Here is a 20,146-nt window from a genome sequence, read left to right on the forward strand (position 1 = left end):
CTACCCTATATACATATATACCCATATATACATGTATATACTTCCATGGGTAAAAACTGTACCCCTTTACATTATTCAAATAGTTCGTTAATCATATCCAAGCCCAACCTCGTTTTAAAGATAAATAAATAAAATAACATAGCATTTAAAAATGAATTTAATTCAATTACAACAAATAAAATACAATTAAATTAAATAAAAATAAAACAATTCAACACATACTTAACAAAGCAACCCACCAAAATTAAATTAAATACTAATGAATCAAATAAGGCAAATTCAAATACACCATCAACAATTAAATCAAATACAAATAAAACAATTAATCACATAAACAAATAGACGCAAAATCAATTAAAAATGCACAAAAATAAACTTAAATTTCAATTTTATCCTTTTGGAAAATAGGAGTATTACACAAGTGCATCTATCCTAGGCTAACAAATGGGTGAATCTCCACCCTCCAAATGTCAAAAGATTATGCTTCCTAGTCTCTCCACCTAAATGCCAACAAGTGGCTCCATGAGAGTGTGACACTTGTCACACTTTCTAAAAATTGCAAAAAGGTCATTTTTCAAAATATCTTACAATTTAAATTGCAAAATGGTCCCCCAAAAAAAAATAATTATTTTACATAATTACATTAAAACCCCAAAATCAAGAATTAATTCAAAGAAATAATGCATCCATGCCCTTTACGAAAAAGTAAGCAATTAGAATGTATTTTCTAACAAAGTAAAAATACAATTATCATGGAATTCATATATTATGGATGCATGTAAAGCCGGAATCAAATCCGAGCACAAAAAGTGAGGTCATGCAAGGGAAAACGATAAACGGGAAAAAGACAAAATAGGGAAAAGGACAAAAAAAGAAATTATCGAAAAAAGAAAAGGAAGGAAAATAACCGGGTCATTGCAGATAGAGGCGATTTGGGAGGCTGGAATGATTTTCCCTTCTGTGGTCTGTCCGTGTGTGTGTGGTCTGAAATGATTTGCCCTAAAATTTAAGTAGCGGGAATAAGACCCATGTAAAGCCTTTCACCAAATTCACTTTCTACCATGGTGCCTGAACCGTGGTAGAATAACTTACTACTACGATTTTTTATTAACCGGGGTAGAAATAGTGGTACAATTAGCGGGACTAAATCTGAGTTAAATTAATTCGCTTTTCTACCACGATTATTTTATAACTGTGGTGAAATAAATTCACTTTCTACCACGATTCTTTTATACACGTGGTAGAAAATACAATTACTACCATGATTTTCCCTTAACCGTGGTACAAAGAATCTTCTACCACGGTTTTAAATTAACCGTGGTAAAAGACACTTTCTACCACGGTTTTAACCATGGTAAAAAGTATATATTTCACCACGGTTATTTTAAAACTGTGGTATAAAAGGCATTCTAAAAAACTATTTTTCTTGTAGTGTCTCCAATTCTCCTTCAACTTATCACATGCACTTGTGATACATGCTTTTTAAAAAATATTTGTATTACATTAACTTTTTCTCATACAATTTTTATTCCATTACATATGAAACTTGTCAAATTATTAAAAAGTAAATAAAAAATGCGTTAGGAATCCCATCTATACAAATTGCACCTTCGCCTATAAAACAAAAATAATTAAAAAAAAATAAAAAATAAAAAAATAAAATTGATAGATATATATTTACTTGACAAAAAAAAAAAAAAAATCACACACCTATCTATATCTTTTATAGAACATTACTTTAAAAGTAAGTACCACTCTCCTACTTTAAATTTTACTATAGAAATATTTTTTTCATTTACCGTATGAAAATTCAAACTTTCACCATGTTTGAAAGACACTAGTAGACAATACAACTTCAATAAATTTTATTGGGTAAAACTATGGATACTCAGACGAGGGAGAGAATAAAAGAAGAAGAAGAACCCAAGTTGAAGTTTTAGCCGAAGAGTGCGGGAATGGTACGAAAAGAGGCCGATTGAGTGCGGGGAAAGTTAAAATAACCCAAGTTTTTCTCTTTTTGGAATTGGTAGGAGAACTATATATATATATCCTTTCCCATCATTTGGAGAGAAAATATACTACTAGTATGATTTACGCATAACATGGCTATCCTCCATGCTTGGACCTTTTATTCTCTCTCTCTCTCTCTTTTCTCTCTCTAACCGGTCTCTCTAACCGATCTACATTTTATATCTATAATCAAACAATAAAATGAGAATGGTCATTTTATTGTATTCTATTTTAAATTTTACTATATATATATATATATATATTTTTCATTTACCCTATGAATCACCATGTTTGAAAGACACTGTAGACAATACAACTTCTATAAATTTTATTGGGTAATACTATGGATACTTAGACGATGAGAGAGACAATAAAAGAAGAAGAATAACCCAAGTTGAAGTTTTAGCCAAGGAGTGCGGGAGTGGTACGAAAAGAGGCAGATTGAGTGCGGGGGAAGTTAGAATAACCCAAGTTTTTTTCTTTTTGGAATTGGTTGGAGAACTATATATATATAACGAGGCTATCCTTTCTCCGATAAAAAGAGACAACAACTCCTTGTTTGTACCTTGGTACTCTCTCTCTCTCTGTTTTCTCTCTCTAACCTGTCTACGACTGACAGAAAAGCCCTAGCTTCTTTGCAATTCCTATATATACACTTTGTTAGTGTGTAGCTGTGTATACAAGCGTTTCGAGTATTATCTGTGTATATATATTAGTCATGGTTGGACTAGAAGAATGCTGTGCCACGCAATTGATTGACGGACATGGCAATTTCAATGTCGTCGGTCTCCAAAGTTTCATGAAGACTGTGAAGCTCGCCGAGTGCGGTCTTTCCTATGCGGTCGTCGCAATCATGGGTCCACAAAGCAGTGGTTTGTGGTTTGCTCTATTACCTGCTACTTTCTAATCGACTTACTTGTATGTTTAGTCGTGTACAGAGAGCTTGGGTTTCTAGTTGCCTACCACCAAAAAACAAAGGAAAAAAAAAAAAAAAAAAAAAAAAACAACTTGGGTCTTTAGTTACGAGGTTTATAATTCTAAGGACCATTTTCTTTGTGGTAAGCATGTCTGTTCAGAGTTTGGGTTTTATAGATTGTGGTCATTTTTAATGTTTTTCCGTCCATTTATGTGGACATATAGCTGAGTTGACTCAATCGAACTCCTTAATGCTATATAGTGTTCCATATATACATACAGGGGAAAGTCTGGAAAACATCCGTATAGTTTTTAATTTGTGCAAATTACACCTCTATTGTTTTATTTGTTTATATAAATTCATAGAAAATGTGCTACTACGTACTTCTGATAAAAAATTCTGTAGAAAATGGACGTTAGTTGGCACATGACCATTTTAAGACCTTAAATACCAAAATTGCCCTTCTTTATATCCAAAATGCCCTTAGGCACATATATATATATATATATATATATATATATATATCAATGGTGAAATTGATGTTATTGGGCTGGGATTGTGCTATCAAGTTTGGAATAGGAATGGTTGCCTCAGGTATGTTATCCTTGTCAGAGAATTGATCATTTGGTGGAAACGTGTCCGAAGAAGCATACGTGAGAAGTACAGAAGAAATTCACTGACTTATCAGCAGGAGTGGATGATGTTTACAAGGATACGACGGAGCTAAGTCGTACGGCTTTCACTCCCGTCTTGCCCATTCCCAGAGCTGTCCCCCTATAGATATATATATATCATCTCTCTATCAACCGTCGTTTCTGGATAGGGACGATTCCCCCAAAATTATAAGAGATTTCCATGTTCAACAATGGTTTCCAGAGAGTGCGATTGAAGGACCAATTGCTTTATTTGCCCTTGTTCAATTGCACACCAATTTTAGAGAAGAAAAAAAAAAAAAAACTTACCATAACTCATCATGAAATACTTATATTTATATACTATATATAAATATATATGTATATATGTATAATATATAAATATATATGTATATATATAAATAAGTCATAAAGAACTCGTCAATTAGCTCCGACCAAACTTGTCCAACAATTTCTCCCCTAAATCAAGAAATCCCATTCCATCTCTAATCCCAACTTCTGCATACCTCCGAATTAACACCGTACTCCCAAACCCCAAATATCACGACGTCGTAGATTTCATCCTCTCCCAAGCCAACTCCCTATCCCTTTAATCCCAAACCCTAGAGTTCGTCAAGATCCGATTTTGCTGCGGACTTATGCTTTCTCCGGCGATGTTGACATTCCGGCGAACACTGGCTCTGTATCTGTAACTCGAAGGAGGCAATTCGTTCCCGAATCTTCTTTTAATTGGTGACCTTGATGGCCTTATCACGATTATTGAGTCCTCTCTGTTGTAGAGAGAGTGAGAGAGCGTGTGTAAATTGAGGCGACAGAAGAGATTGTGAATATGTCCCAACTTGAAACTGTGTGTGTAGGTGCAAAATTCCGCTCAATCAATAATGATTGAAAAAAATCAAACAACTCACTCAAAAACAATAAGAATAAATAATAATAGTGTATAAAAAAGCGTAGAATTGCTTGATTCCTTTATTGGAGGTCTGAGCCTCTATTTATACACAAATAGTATAGTAGAATCATGGTAGGACTCGCATTGCTTGTCCTTCAATCCTTTTCCATGTACAATATTCTCCTTAAATGGAGTTCTTTTCTTTGTATAACTCTTCCTATGTAAAATATCTCTCACACGGAAACTTCCTTTGTGTTGAGTCCTTTTCTTATTAGGACTGGACCATAGATGGTGTAGTTGGGCCGGATGTAATATGGGTTGGATGACTTCATAAAGGGGCCGGTACTTCCAATGAGGTGATATTGGGCTGGTTAAGGCTTTCATCCAGTGTTGAAGGTCCAACGTAAGTGGTATTGGGCTGAAAGATAATATAATTTGGGCTTGATCCGGACGGGCCTCATATGTCCTTGGAATGTAGATATGTGCAGTGATGACGTGTACGCTTCTTATTGGAGGGAGTTTTTTTCCCTCCACACTTTGCCCTAAATTTCATTTTTAATTGAGTGACGGCTCCCATTAAAGAGGGAATTGAAACCGGTTTTTTACTTTGCTTCAGAGACGGTTCAAGGACTTTCATTATTACTCCGTCGTACAAGATTCTGCAAGAGTTACATTCGCCCTAGCTGCACTCCTGCGTTCTTCATTCCATCGCTTTGTCAAGTTAGTTTTTTTCCGCATCTTTCTCTTCAATCTTTCATTATGAGTACTTCATCTACTCCCGAACATATAGACATTGGGGATTCTGAATCCACACCTTCATCTTCCCCCGTTCGCATTAGGGTTCCCCCTCCTAGGGTTTCTACAGATCGTCTTTCATTGAATCAGTTAGGTACTTCCCCCCTTCCAGCCGAGACATCCACCTCAGGCTCTGATAATGTTCTTACTCATGAAGAGAGGAAAGCAATCATCTCTATTCGCCGCATCAAGTTCTCTGTTGCTTCGGTAATGGAAGAATTTGATATTCCTGAGGGAGTAGAAATTGTAGAATATCCCGAGGGTGCCGATTTTACCTCCGGCGAGGGAATTGAAGAGAGTGAGTTGCTTCTTTCGATCGGGCATCTTAGCGCCCTCCGGTTCCCTCTTCATCCCTTCTATCATTTAGTTTTCAACAAGTTAGGTCTTGCCCCCCTTCAGGTAAATTCTAATTTCTTTCGCATCCTTTCGGCACTGTTGGTGCGCCGGAAATTAGAGGCTCTGGATTTGACCTTTGCCGACCTTCTGCTTACGTATAATATATCTAAGCATGGGACCGAGCCTGGTCGCTTCTTTTTTACCTCTACCCTTCATCAGAGGATATGCACGAACCTTCCTTCATCCGAGAAGAAGTGGAAAGAAAGGATGGTTATAGTTAAAGGAAAATGGTTCGTGCCCCAATCAATTACGCTCCCCATCCCGCGCAAGTTTGGGAAGTTAGGTTTAAAATACTTAACCTCCCTTCATACCAAGTGTTCTGGCTGTTTTCCTTGCCAAGTCTTAATGTTTCGCCGTACTTATGAGTTTCTTGGTATTTTTTCAGCTACATTCCCATCCTCCGCAGCAAGGAACAGACTTTCTTTTCTTGAGGAACGAGTCTGGAGTGACCCCTCGCCTATCGAGGACCTGCTAACTTCTTCAAATCTCAAAGATATTGCCTCCAGTGTTGTTGCTGCAGACCTCATGGATCTGTCTCTACCATCCTTTGATAGTTTCCCCATGACTGAGGAGGAGATACGAAAGGCTGAGGCTTTAAAAAAAAAGCCAAAGATGCCCAACCCTTGGTCATTATTAGGTCTACTGAGGGTGAGGTAGAGGCTGAGGAACCACCAATGAAGAAATCTCGCCTCAACCCCCCATCCTCTGGCAAGGGCAAGGTCCCTTCTAAAAGCAGAGGGAAAAAGGCTGGAGAGGCCGAACCTGAAGATGAAGTCAGGGCATATGTTCTGGCTGAAACTGGGGCTTCTTGGACTCCTTCCTTCACCAGGGCTGACAAGTCAGTCCTGCATTCAGGGGATTCTGTAATCACAGACCCTTCAGCTGCACTGGTTGTGGCCCGAGGGATGTGGCTCCCAAAGGACGAGGAAGCCATCAGCCAAATGGGGTTGGAACAATTACTCTCCTCTGCCCCGGTCCGGGCCATAGAGGTTTGTATTGCTCCTTCAGAATTATGTTACTCTTGCTTACTTATGTTTCCATTTATGCTCATATTTGTTCCTCTGTTATCTTTTTATACAGAGTCTATACCACACCATGGCCCTCTGCGCCACTGCTGAAGCCCAATCCCTCTCCATCAAGAAGCTGGAGAAGGATCTTGATAATGCAGAGAAGAGTGCCACCACTGCCTCTACCAATCTGAAGATAGCTACTGAAGCCAAGGATGTGTATAAGAGGCAGTTGGCTACCTCTGAGGCTAAGGTGGATTCTCTTCAGGCCGAAATTCAACGCTTGACCGAGGCTCTTACTACTTGCTTCAAGGCGAGGAAGCAAATGCAAGGGCGCTACTCCTGTCTGGCACACCTGGCTAGTGCTAAAGCGTTCTGGTCTGGCTATAATCAGGGCTCAGGCCCTAAGACAATGGATCCGGACGCTTTTGATAAGCAGGTGGGGGTGCACTTCCCATATGATGAAGGGCCACAGGCTTTGGAAGCTGAAATCCGCTTTGCCGAGATGGTGAAGGTGCACCTGAAGGGTACTCCTAGCTCTTCTGCCCCTGCGGCTTCAATTCCTCCTACCCCAAGTCCTACTGTAATGGATGCTTTTGAATCTACTCCCTTCGATCCGAAGAGGAAGTAGAACCATGTATTTTGTTTTTATTGACAGTATATTTAGGATAATAAATATAATTTTTGTTTTAGGCTTTTAATGCCTGATTTGTTTTTGCTGTATGCTTTTGATATTGTTCATACTTTTCTGACTGGTAATGTTTTTATGACAAACAAAACACATTGTCTTTATGCTTCGGATTTATGCTATCCGAGAAAAAGTAAGGATGATGGGAAGAAGGAGATCCTTTTAACAGTTTAATTGACATCTCAGGATGATTCATATGGACAATGATCTAACTGTTAAGTGAACTCTTCTTGCCTTTGACTTGCCTGCAGTAGACGTACACATACTCTTTCTTTCTCGTGTGTTCCTGATGTGGGGTGGATCATGATGAACTTATGATATATCCACAGGGTATTAAACACTTGGAGTCCGGAGGAAAAAGTTTTAATCCGGCCACCAGAGGTCTGAAGCGAATTGTTCCTCGGCACTAAGTCGTGGAGGAATATTGCTGAATAGGACACTTAGGGTCCGAAGCTATCTCGGACACTTGGGATCCGAGGCGAATTGTTCCTCGGCACTGAGACGTGGAGGAATATTGCTGAATAGGACACTTAGGGTCTGAAATATTGCTGAATAGGACACTTAGGGTCCAAAGCTGTCTCAGACACTTAGGATCCGAGGTGAATTGTTCCTCGGCACTGAGTCGTGGAGGAATATTGCTGAATAGGACACTTAGGGTCCGAAGCTGTCTCGGACACTTAGGATCCGAGGCGAATTGTGTGTTCATTCTATTTTTAAACGATGTGGGACAATAGTAATACAAAAAATAAACCAACCACCCATAAAGATCCACTTGGCATGATTGCTTTCTTTCGCCAATCAGTGTTTACTCTTTGCATAACAATAATGAAGTTGATCAAGGGAAATTTTGACAATCTCAAAGAGGGAAACTTGAATTTCATTAAACGAAATAAATTGAAATGAAAAACTTGTGATTGAAATTATTAAAAATTGCCAACTGTAACTATAATAATCAACTGTAATTGTAATAGCCGTACCACTGTGGTAACATCACGGCATATAGGTATGGATCCCCCTTGTTATAAAAAGAGAAACATACATACGATATTGACAATGTTGGCTAGTGGTAATACCTTTTGAGGTGGATGGCATTCCATGGACGTGCAATAGGACGCCCATCAACTTCAGCCAACCGGTAAGCTCCCTTCCCTACCACTTCGGTAATCCTGTAGGGTCCTATCCAGTTGGGTTCCAACTTTTTAACATACGCTGTCTCTTGCTTCATAACCCAATCGCCAACCAAGAACCTACGGTACCGAACACGCTTGTTATAACTGTTACACACCTGCTGTTGGTATGCCGCGAGCCGAATTGCTGCGGCATCTCTCCTTTCGTCCACAAGATCAAGGCTATGTTCGAGTTGTTGCTCATTGTTCCCTTCCAGTACCAAGGATGTCCGAAGGGTTGGGATTATTGACTCGGTAGGAATGACAGCTTCGGATCCATATGCCATAGCAAATGGGCTTTCTCCCGTGGGTCGTCTTGGAGTGGTTCGATAGGCCTAGAGCACTTGGGGGAGATTCTCGTACCATTTTGTCTTCAATTTCTCCAATTTTTTCTTTAAGCACCCAAATATCGTGCGATTAGTTATTTCAGCTTGCCCATTGCCTTGTGGATGACTAACTGCAGCCAATTTTTGCAGGATTCCATTTTCATTAAAGAACTTTCTTGTACTTTTGTTATCGAGGTTCTTACCATTGTCCATTACGATGACTTTTGTTACCCCAAACCGGCAAATAATGTTGCTCCAAATGAAATGCTTTACTTCTTCGTGGGTGACGCTAGAGAAGGCTTCAGCTTCCACCCACTTGGTGAAGTAATCCGTAGCCAGAAGCACATGCTCCTTTTTTTCCACGGTTTTGGGTAACGGTCCTACTACATCAATCCCCCATTGGGCGAATGGCCATGGATTAGCCATGGCGTGCAAACCTTCGGCAGGTTGATGCTTTATTGGACCATGGGGGTGACACTTGTCACATCTTCTTGAGTATTCTTCGGCATTCCGAGCCAAGTATGGCCAAAAATAGCCTTGGGTTAGAATTTTGTGTGCAAGGGATCTTCCTCCCGAGTGATTTCCATAATCTCCTTCACGAATTTGTTTTAGAATTGTGAGAGCCTCAGTAGGGGTTAAACACTTGAGATAAGGACCGGAGAATGAACTTCGGTATAACTGGTTATTGATGATTGAGTATTTAGCCGCGGTAAGCCTAAGCTTCCTTGCCTCAGCTTTTTGATTTGGGAGAACTCCCTCCTTGAGGTAGGCCTCGATTGGATCAATCCAGCATGGCTCGCGTAGAACTTCCGGGATCACCATCACCTCTTGTCGGGGATTAATGCTAGGTTCTTCGAGGACATCGATTGGAACAAGCCGAATCAACTCTTCGTCTGAAGATGATGCGGCTGCGGCCAATCGATCTGCTTCGGCATTTTCATCTCGTGGTACTTGATGGAATTCGATTTGATCGAACTCCCGGATGGCACTCTCTACAGCATCTTTGTATGACTTCATACGTTCCTCTTTAGGATAATAGTGCCCTGTCACTTGATTAATCACAAGCAGTGAGTCACTAAAAACTTTTAAACACCGTACCTATAGCTGTTTAGCCAGCCGAAGTCCGGCAAGCAACACCTCATACTCGGCCTCGTTATTAGTAGCTGGGAAATCTAGCCAAATTGACTGCTGCAGCTTGGTACCCTCGGGTGTTGTGATGTCAATCCCGGCCCCTGCCCTTTTCTGGTTGGAAGAGCCATCAACCCATAACTCCCAGTACGGCTCTTGAAGTGTCGGCTCCTCAGATTGATCTTCATACTCCAGTAGGAAATCCACTACTGACTGCCCCTTGTGAGATACCTTTGGTGCATAAGTGATATCAAAAGAGCTAAGTTTAGTAGCCCATTTTGTAATTCGACCCGACAAGTCTGGTTTAGCTAGGATAGCCTGTATAGGGTGATTTGTAAGTACCACTATGCTGTGAGATTCGAAGTAATGTCGAAGTTTCCTCTTGGCATAAATTCACGCCAGGATTATCTTTTCCGTCTTGCTGTACCGTGTCTCGGCATCCGTCATCGTTTTGCTTGTGTAAAAGATTGGGTGCTGAATCTTGTCTCCTTCTTTGATCAACACTGCACTTGTTGCTACAGCTGATACTGCCAAGTACAGGATGAGAGTGTCTCCGGGCGTTGGAGCAGAAAGGATTGGGGGTTTTGTCATGTAGCTTTTCAATTGATTGAGAACTTCCTGCTGTTGAGGTCCCCACATATTTTTGTTTTTGGATCGAATAACATCAAAGAAAGGTTTATACTTATCAGATAATCGGGATATGAACCGGCTGAGGGCCACAACTCGGCCAGTTAGAACTTGCACTTCCCTGCGGGTTTTTGGCTCTTGGTTCTGTATAAGTGCCTTTGCCTGAGCTGGGCTTACTTCTATTCCTCTTTTATTTACAATGTGCCTGAGGAACTGTCCTGAAGAGACGGCGAAGGAGCACTTGGTGGGGTTCAGCTTCATATTGTACCTCTTGAGAGTATCAAAGACCTCCTGGAGGTGCTTCGGGTGATCCTCTTTCCGTATACTTTTGACCACCATGTCATTGATATAGGCTTCAACTGTATTCCCCAGTAGATTATTGAAAATTTTATTGACAAGTCGCTGGTAGGTGGCTCCGGCATTCTTTAGACCGAAGGGCATCACTCTGTAGCAATAAGTGCCCGTCTCTGTGATGAAAGCGGTTTTCTCCTCATCTTCAGGATTCATAGGAATCTGATTATAGCCGGAGTATGCATCGAGAAATGTGAGCCTCTCATAACCTGTCGTAGCATCCACCATTTGATCAATCTTGGGCAGAGGGAAGCTATCATTTGGGCAAGCTTTGTTAAGGTTGGTATAATCTACACATACCCTCCATTTCCCATTCTTCTTTTGAACGAATACTACATTTGAGAGCCATTGTGGGTATTGCACCTCTCGAATGAATCCTGCTTGTAATAGTTTATTTACTTCCTCGGCTATTATGCGATTCCGTTCAGGTGCGAACCATTGGTGTCTCTACTTGACTGGCCTGAATTTTGGGTTAACCCTCAAACTATGGCATGAGACCATAGGATCGATCCCTACCATGTCCGAGTGATCCCAAGCAAAGACATCCGAATTGCACCGAATGACCCTGATCAATGCTTCCTTCTCTTCGGCTGTGCAAGATGAGCCAATGTAGGTGACCTTTTGAGGGTCTCCGAGGACTACTTCTATAGCTTCGAGGGACTCCTCGGTAGGTGCTTCAGCCTCGGCTTCTTCCTCTGCCTTGAGATACTTGGGCAGAGGATACTGTAACTGCTATTTGATTACGTCTTTGGGATTCGCCTCTGACTGAGGTGATTTCGACGCCTTCTTTGCTTCATATAGCGTTAGCATGTAACATTCTTTTGCAACAACCTGGTCTCCCCAGAGGTCGATGACCTCCCTGTCATCTGGGGATAAACACCTCATTACTTGATGAAGGGTAGAGGGGACTCCGTTCATACGATGGATCCAACCTCTCCCCATAATGAGGTTATAAGATGGATGAATCTCCGTCACAACAAAGTTCTCCTTCAGAGTCCTCTTTGCTGCAGTAACGGATAGATCGATCACCCCAAGCGGATTCACCTTAGTACCATCAAACCCCATTAGGGGGCTGGAAGTTGGCCTGATGGACGATGGTGAAACCCCCAGCTGATCGAAGGCTGCTTTTGTAATGATGTTGGCGCTACTTCCCGAATCTATTAGCACCCTCCTGATCATATAATTCGCCACTAGGGGGCTGATGACCAAGGGGTCTTCATGCGGGCGCTAGATTCTAGACAGATCATTGTTACCGAATCCAATGTTGATGCTGCCTAGCGCAACCGTGTTTACCGAAGACAATCTTCGTAACTTATGAGCCTCTCTCAGCCTGGATCTGTACAACTCTTCAGACTCTTCATCATCCTCTGACCTTCCGTGTAAGGCATGGATAACCTTTACCTGACCGCCCTCTACCCGTCGAGGGTTAACCTCCCGAGGTTTTACGTACTCCTTCGTGGTGAGATACTCCACCAACTCTCCTCTCGCTATCATACTTTCTACCTGTCGCTGAAGGGACCTGCAGTCATTGGTGGTATGCCCATAGTCTCTATAGTAGGCACAATGTTTGCTTTTGTCCCTGTGCTCCAAAGGTTGTTTCATGGGCTGAGGAGTTGCGAACCTCGTCTTATTCTCTTGGAACAGGCGCGCTAAGGTAGTACGGAGAGGGGTAAGCCTGTCCTCTGTCCTTTGCCTCTTCTCAAGCGCTTGGGTGACTTGTGTGGCGACATGAGGAACCTTCTACATCCTTGTGCTTGCAGCTTTCTCTCGAGACTTGTTTTCCACTGTAACGAGGGTAGCGTGCTGTGCACGGTGGGCTACGTTTTCCTCCAACCGAATGTAGATTTGTGCCCTAGCGTTCAAAGTCTGCATATTCGGGGGGGAATATTTGATCATGGTTGTGTGAAACTTGGTTCCCTGGATCATTGCCAACTTAAATGTTTCGATTGCCGTGGCAAGGTGGCAATCTGCTATCTCCGAGGCTTCCATGTTAAACCTGGATAAGAAATCTTGCAGAGTTTCTCCCTTCCTTTGCCTTATGGTGAAAAGGCTGGCGATACTTTTCTTCTGCTTCTTATTTCCACAATACTGGGCTAAGAACATAGTGCACAAGGTCTCATAATCAGGGATAGATTTGTGTGGCCTATTCCTGAACCATTCTAACGCTGCTCCGGTTAAACTGGTAGGAAAAACCTTACACATCCACAGATCGTTATGATCGTCCAGTGCCATCTTTTGCGCATAATGATCGAGATGCCGAGAGGGGTCTCCTGCCCCATCGAACTGGGTGAAGGATGGCATAGTGAACTTCCTTGGTCTCTCCACAAGGTACACATCATCAGTTAAGGGGGTCTTGACCAAGGAGTTCTTGTGCTCTCTAGCCATCTCGGCTGGTGTCTGAATTTTTAATAGCTTCTTTTCGTCGAAGGTATCTTGTACGCGTGCACTATCTGGAACGCCATTGGACCATACCGTAAGCCTATGGCTGGACTCGGCCTGTTCGTCCTGTGTGCGAGGCGGGAGATTATCCGAAGCAACCGCCTCGGACCTCGTCCCTTGCTGTTGCTGAACCTCATTAGGTCGAGCCCCGTTGGGTGGTGTCCCGTTGGCTGGAGGCTCGTGAACTAGAGGTAAATTCTGGGTGGGAGGTGGTGCTGCAGCATCGCCTGGTGGTGGTTGTGGCGTTAGCTTGGTCATTGCCGTGTGCAGCGTATGAGTTTGCTGCTGAAGCGCAGCTATCTAGGCAACACTCGTATCGTTTGCTTGCCGGAGTCTCTCAAATTGGTGCAAGAACTCCTCTCGCATCTTCTGCATCAATTCTATCTGTTGATTCATTGCTGACTCTCCGTTTGACATTCCAGATACGACTAAGGATTTGATTTGAAGAACAAGTGGGAGTATATTTTTATACGATTCCCACAGACGGCGCCAAAGTGTAGGTGCAAAATTCCGCTCAACCAATAATGATTGAGAAAAATCAAACAACTCACTCAAAAACAATAAGAATAAATAAGAATAGTGTATAGAAAAGTATAGAATTGCTTGATTCCTTTATTGGAGGTCTGGGCCTCTATTTATACACAAATAGTATAGTAGAATCATGGTAGGACTCGCATTGCTTGTCCTCCAATCCTTTTCCATGTACAATATTCTCCTTAAATAGAGTTCTTTTATTTGTATAACTCTTCCTATGTAAAATATCTCTCACACGGAAACTTCCTTTGTGTTGAGTCCTTTTCTTATTAGGACTGGACTATAGATGGTGTAGTTGGGCCAGATGTAATATGGGTTGGATGACTTCATGAAGGGGCCGGTACTTCCAATGAGGTGATATTGGGCTGGTTAAGGCTTTCATCCAGTGTTGAAGGTCCAACGTAAGTGGTATTGGGCTGAAAGATAATATAATTTGGGCTTGATCCGGACGGGCCTCATATGTCCTTGGAATGTAGATATGTGTAGTGATGACATGTACGCTTCTTATTGGAGGGAGTTTTTTTCTCTCCACAGTGTGATAGTGACAATCCGCACCATTTTTAATGTATAAGCCAAGGAGGTGAACAAACAATGAGGTTTATACGCACTATATCGATACCATATGGATGTAAATTGCATGCAACCCATACTAATATATACTACGTAGTATTGATTTTGTTTTGTACCCTTTTGTAGGAGAGGTTTTGTTTAGTTGAGTCACGTTTAGTAAACATTCAAAAATGAATTTGGTCTTTAGAGGAGTCCCAAGAGATATAATTTGGTGGGCCTACAAAGAAAACAAATTCCCTTGCAAATTATAAAAGAATGCACAAACTAAAGTTCATACCACTTTTGGTTACACTAGTGAGGTTTTCATAAACATTGGATTGAACCAAGGATTGGTGCTAAGCCCATATTTTTTTGCAATTATCTTAGATGAGATAATAAAAGAATTCCAAAACGAGATCCCATGGTGCATGATGCTTGCCGGTGATATGGTGCTCTTGGATATCTTTAAATAGAGCTTACCAATAAATTTGGAAATGTGGAGAAATGTTTTAGAATCGAAAGGATTGAGGATATATAAAGCAAACTAAAACCGAGTATATGAAGTATAAATTCAATACAGATTCAAACAGTAATAATGTAATGATAACACTTGAACACCAAAAAATTACTCAAAACAATTTGTTATCTAGGATCAATAATACACAAATGAAGAAATAGATAGCGTTATAACTAGTAGGATTGGAGCGGGGTGGACAAAATGGTGATAAGTTAGTGGGTTTTATGTTATAAAATAAATAAAACATATTCTAAAAGGAAAATTATATAGGACTGTTAGTAGACTAACTATGTTGTGTGGAGCAATATGTTGGGTTCTAAAAAAGAAACAAGAACAGATAGGGTTTGGACATATACATCAAAAACATAGCACCCATTGGTGAGAAAATTATAGAGACTAGTTAGGACACATACATCAGAAACCTAGAGACACGTTGGTCAAACGAGGAAAACTAGTTGTAATAAGAGGTAAGAGACGAAAAGGACGACCGAAAATGATGATTAAATATTAAGGAAGACTAGTTGTAATAAGTGGATTATACCTCTTTTTTTTCACTTTATTTTCCGTTGGTGGTTCCTACTGTCGAATCACTTATTATGGGTATGATGATTAAATGAACATGGTTTACAAGGGTTAACTTACAGGGGAGGTTTGAGGTTTGTTCCTTGTTTTACGAGTGTTGCATCGGTAAGAGGGATGGGGAGTTAATGGATCACCTCCTCCTACATTGCCATGTTGCTCAAGGCTGTTGGAACCTTATTTTTGGTTGTTCGGCATCCATTGGGTTATGCCTCGGTATCCGAGGGATTTGATTGATGCTTGGAGAGGCTGCTCAGTGGGAGCCCACGCTCGTGATTTTCGGAGGGCGGCCCCTTTTTGTATTTGGTGGTGCATTTGGAAGGAGCGGAATAGAAGATCTTTTGACAGAGAGGAATCTTCCATTGGGGCTTTGAAATTTATTATTATTAGTTCTCTTTTTAGTTGGGTGATGGGAAGAAATTGTAAATTTGTAGAGGAGATTGTTGAATTTTTGGGCTCCTTGGGTCCTTAGGCCGTCTCTTTTGGCTTCGGCCCTTATATAACTTCCGGAATGCGTTCCCTCTTGAATGCTTTCTAACATATTTCTACTTATAAAAAAAAAAATGTTTTGTTTTTAATTTTTCACGGTAATATACAAGCTAAGTATGTTTTGGTTGTGCATAAATTAATGTATGTATATGTGATGTCCACACTCGCACCATTTTGCTATATGCACTAAGAGAAGGATTTTTTTTTGAACAGGGAAGAGCACACTTTTAAATCATATTTTCAATACCAATTTTACGGAAATGGATGCATTCAGGGGAAGGTTAGTTTTTTCAGCCTCTCTGTTTTGCATCACATTGAGGAGGACAAGTTTATCTTTTTCTAGTCATACAGTTGTTTCTCTTGCTGTTACTTGCACTCATAACCATACAAGAGACATGCAACATATGTTATTCTGTTACAGGAATCAAACAACCAAGGGCATTTGGATAGCGAAGGGTATCAACATTGAACCTTGTACAATTGTCTTGGATTTGGAGGGAACTGATGGAAGGGAAAGGGGCGAGGTAATAGCCTTCCTATTGATCTTTGTTACTTTTATCCAAAGGAATAATAGGAAAAAGTAGAGCTCAGTTGTTGTGATCAGAAAAATGACTGTTGCGGTTACCTTAAACTTGTTATCTCTACCCTTTTGGCCTTTAGTTTAATCGTACAAACCTTTAAATGATGTTTCTTGCTTTATCCAGGTGGGTTCTGAATCTTCTGATTGTGAAATTTGTACGGACGTTTGTGTAGTATTTTAAACCCTGTTCTAATCTGATACTTCGGCGTGGTAATTTTTAAATTTCAGGATGATACGGCATTTGAGAAACAAAGTGCCCTCTTTGCTTTGGCAGTTTCAGATATTGTACTAATAAATATGTAAGCTTGCAATCTTTTCATATAATGTTTTTCTACTTTTTTCTGCCTTATGGCTTGAGAATCGTCTCTATATATGGTTGGAATCAAGAGTGGTCACGAGTCTGATCCAGGTTAACTGAGATCAAAATTGTTTGAAACATGGACTCAAGCATGGCCAATCATGATCATACCAAGATGTGGAAGCCTACTCCCTGCCCGAAAGAAGATTATATAAATTTGCCCAGGATCCAGCTTGACCCTTTTTAAATAACTCATTAAGCAGCTTAACGGGAAATTTGTAGTGAATAAATATTTTATGCTGTTAGCTCACTGATTCATGCTGGAATGGACCAAACTTATCTTTCTGATAAGTGAACCCGAAACTCCAATCAAGCTCTAAAATATAGGTCTGTTCAGATTATCCAGAATGCATATATGGTTGGCCCTAGCGGCTTGGACATGCATCCCAGAAAGTTTTTTCAAATTTTATTTTCTTTAATATATTTCTACCATTACAGGTATGATATTCATATCTGATGCATTTTTGACTGATTATGTTAAGATGTTGGAATTGCATGTCGAAAATTTATTGCATAATGTCTGTATGGTAGGGGGATGGAAAAATAGATGGAAGGAAGGGGTGGGGGGATGGGATAGGCGTCCCTAGGGAAGAGAGGGCGAAATTTTTTTGTATAATGCTCTATATGGTAGGAGGGATGGAAAAATAAATAGAAGGAAGGGATGGGATAGGTGTCCCTAGGGAAGAGAGGGTGTTCATTCCTCCCTTTTGAAAAGTCTCTTTCTTCCCTCATATACCAAACAAAGGAAACATGATCGCATTTGGTTTTTAATCCCATTTAATCATGAGCTAAAAAGTTCTAAGTGTCTTAGATCTTAATGGACTGTAATATCCATTTTTTTTGGTATATATACATGTATAAGAGTTAGTAGTTCAAGTATCAACTAAATGCCTAATATTGCATAACAGGTGGTGCCATGAAATTGGTCGGGAGCAGGCTGCCAACAAACCTCTTTTGAAAACAGTATTTCAGGTACTCCCATGTTTATATTAAAGTTGACCTTCTCATGTTGTTTTCTAATTATGACGGTCTATTTTCTAATCTTCAGGTTATGATGCGATTATTTAGCCCACGCAAAACTACACTTCTCTTCGTAATACGTGACAAAACAAAGGTTTGGAATTTAGCAGTTCATTTTCCTGAAAGAAGTTGTTCCATCTACTTTGTTCTCCCTCTAGTTAAATGCTGCCTTATTTCTTTCGTTTTGATTTATTATCTTCTCTTGACTACCTGCCCATGTAGACCCCACTTCAAATTTTGGAGCCTGTTTTGAGGGAGGATATTCAAAAGGTATTTTGTGCATATTTCCATGTTTTTCCGGTTGTCGTTTGCATCCTTTTTCTAGCTTGCATCTTTTGTCCTTTAGCCTTATTATGGATAATTGTTCCTGCAGATATGGGACACTGTTTCTAAGCCTCATGCCCACAAGGACACATCTCTGAGTGAATTTTTCAATGCAAGACATCCTCTCTGTGGGTGTGTGTGTCTGTATGTGTGAAATTTTCCTTTCTGATTTAGCTTTCTTGGACTTGAAGGTGGAAGTCACTGCTTTATCCAGCTTTGAATATAAGGAAGATAAGTTTAAAGAGGAGGTAGTCCCTCTAATACGAACTGCTTTTTTAAAGCTACATACTATTTACTACAGCTTTTTGTTTTGGTCCTGGATATGCTCTCTATATAACTGCAATTGATGTGCGACGAGCCAAACCTTAAATAGGAATCTCTTCATGCTAGAATTTTGAGAAATCACATGGCCTATCACTTAGAAACCTCCATGTCCTGAGATCTTTTGTCAGTTAAACGTCAATAATTTTTTTGGCAATATGAACAATCCTAAGTAGAAATAAAAACATCTTGATGGATTACTTTTGGACACAATCATCAGAGCACCGAAACAGAAGTTCATTTTAATGCATAAACCACAAGTTAGTGGTATAATTATACCAGCTTTTTATGATTATATGTCACAATCACATGCATCTTCTCTTGCATTATTCCTGTAGAATCTCTTAAAAACATTCTTCAGATTCCATCAAAAATTCAGGTGGGTAATTAATGGAAAAGGTCACCATTGAAAGATATAAGCTTTAGGATGATAGTTGTATATGTCAAAACACAAGGGTACTTCTGTCCTGCAAATGTTGGAGCCAATTATCTTTTTTTTATTACAGGGTATAGATATTTATACCGAATTACAAAATAGGTGCTTGGAATAATCATTATCTTATACTATGCATTTTCACCCATGTTACTCTATAATTTACAGATGGGTTTTACAGGCTTACAGTCTTTTGTGTGTTAATACAGGTTGCTCAGCTGAGGCAGCGTTTTTTCCATTCAATTGCTCCAGGAGGGCTTGCTGGGGATAGACAGGGTGTTGTCCCTGCCTCAGGATTTTCCTTCAGTACACAGCAGATATGGAAAGTTATAAAAGAAAATAGGGATCTTGACCTTCCTGCTCATAAGGTTACATTCTGTTCCTCCCTGTTGTGAAAAGAAATTATTGGATTTCTTATGCAACTATTATTATTATTATTGTAATATTCTTTTTTTGTATTGCTTTATTGCTACATAACCAGGTCATGGTTGCCACTGTTCGCTGTGAAGAAATCGCAAATGAGAAGCTCAATTTCTTGAACACCGATGAGGTATTTCATGCATCGATCTTCCATTCTGGTGTTGCTTTTGGTCTATCAGAAATCATTTGTTGGGCAAAGCTTAGTTGTTGATTTGATGTAGGGTTGGTTAAAACTGGTGGAAGCGGTTCAAGGTGGTCCCGTATCTGGTTTTGGGAAAAAGCTAAGTTCAATCTTAGAAACCCATATTTCAGAGTAGGTTTTCAGTCCTGATTATATAAAATTAAATTAATATCTTCCTGAGCAAGGAAATTAAGTTTTCATTGCTGACCTTTCTAATCTGAAGGCATTTTTGTCAATAAAATGTACGAACCATTAATCTGTTATTATATGACTGCATCATTCAAATAAGATGGATTATTCATTATTCAAAAGGCTTAGAATCTTTTTAGGAAAAGTAACCGGTGAACCTGTTTTTCCGTTTATAGAAATATGACAATTATATTGTGACATCTCTCGGAAGTTAAAAAACCCTTCAAAATATACAGTTGTAAAATTGGTTACAAATTGATC

General features: G+C 40.1%; 1 protein-coding gene across 1 annotated transcript in view; it reads left to right on the top strand.

The window, feature by feature from the left end:
• The first annotated feature begins 2,561 nt into the window (after window positions 1–2,561).
• LOC132286298 (protein ROOT HAIR DEFECTIVE 3 homolog 2-like) overlaps window positions 2,562–20,146 on the top strand; it is a 48,854-nt gene continuing 31,269 nt past the window's right edge. Inside the window, exons 1-12 of the mRNA XM_059788613.1 lie at window positions 2,562–2,882; window positions 16,273–16,339; window positions 16,481–16,583; window positions 16,868–16,938; window positions 17,906–17,969; window positions 18,046–18,111; window positions 18,240–18,287; window positions 18,391–18,453; window positions 18,533–18,589; window positions 19,305–19,463; window positions 19,577–19,645; window positions 19,737–19,828. Coding sequence (XP_059644596.1) covers window positions 2,729–2,882; window positions 16,273–16,339; window positions 16,481–16,583; window positions 16,868–16,938; window positions 17,906–17,969; window positions 18,046–18,111; window positions 18,240–18,287; window positions 18,391–18,453; window positions 18,533–18,589; window positions 19,305–19,463; window positions 19,577–19,645; window positions 19,737–19,828 — 1,013 coding nt within the window. The 5' untranslated portion in view covers window positions 2,562–2,728. The remainder of the gene's footprint in view (window positions 2,883–16,272; window positions 16,340–16,480; window positions 16,584–16,867; window positions 16,939–17,905; window positions 17,970–18,045; window positions 18,112–18,239; window positions 18,288–18,390; window positions 18,454–18,532; window positions 18,590–19,304; window positions 19,464–19,576; window positions 19,646–19,736; window positions 19,829–20,146) is intronic.

The sequence above is a fragment of the Cornus florida genome, unplaced genomic scaffold (genome assembly GCF_030987335.1).
Source record: "Cornus florida cultivar Cherokee Brave unplaced genomic scaffold, ASM3098733v1 CherokeeBrave_3.0.0_Hap2_Chr11, whole genome shotgun sequence".
Taxonomy (NCBI): Eukaryota; Viridiplantae; Streptophyta; class Magnoliopsida; order Cornales; family Cornaceae; genus Cornus; species Cornus florida.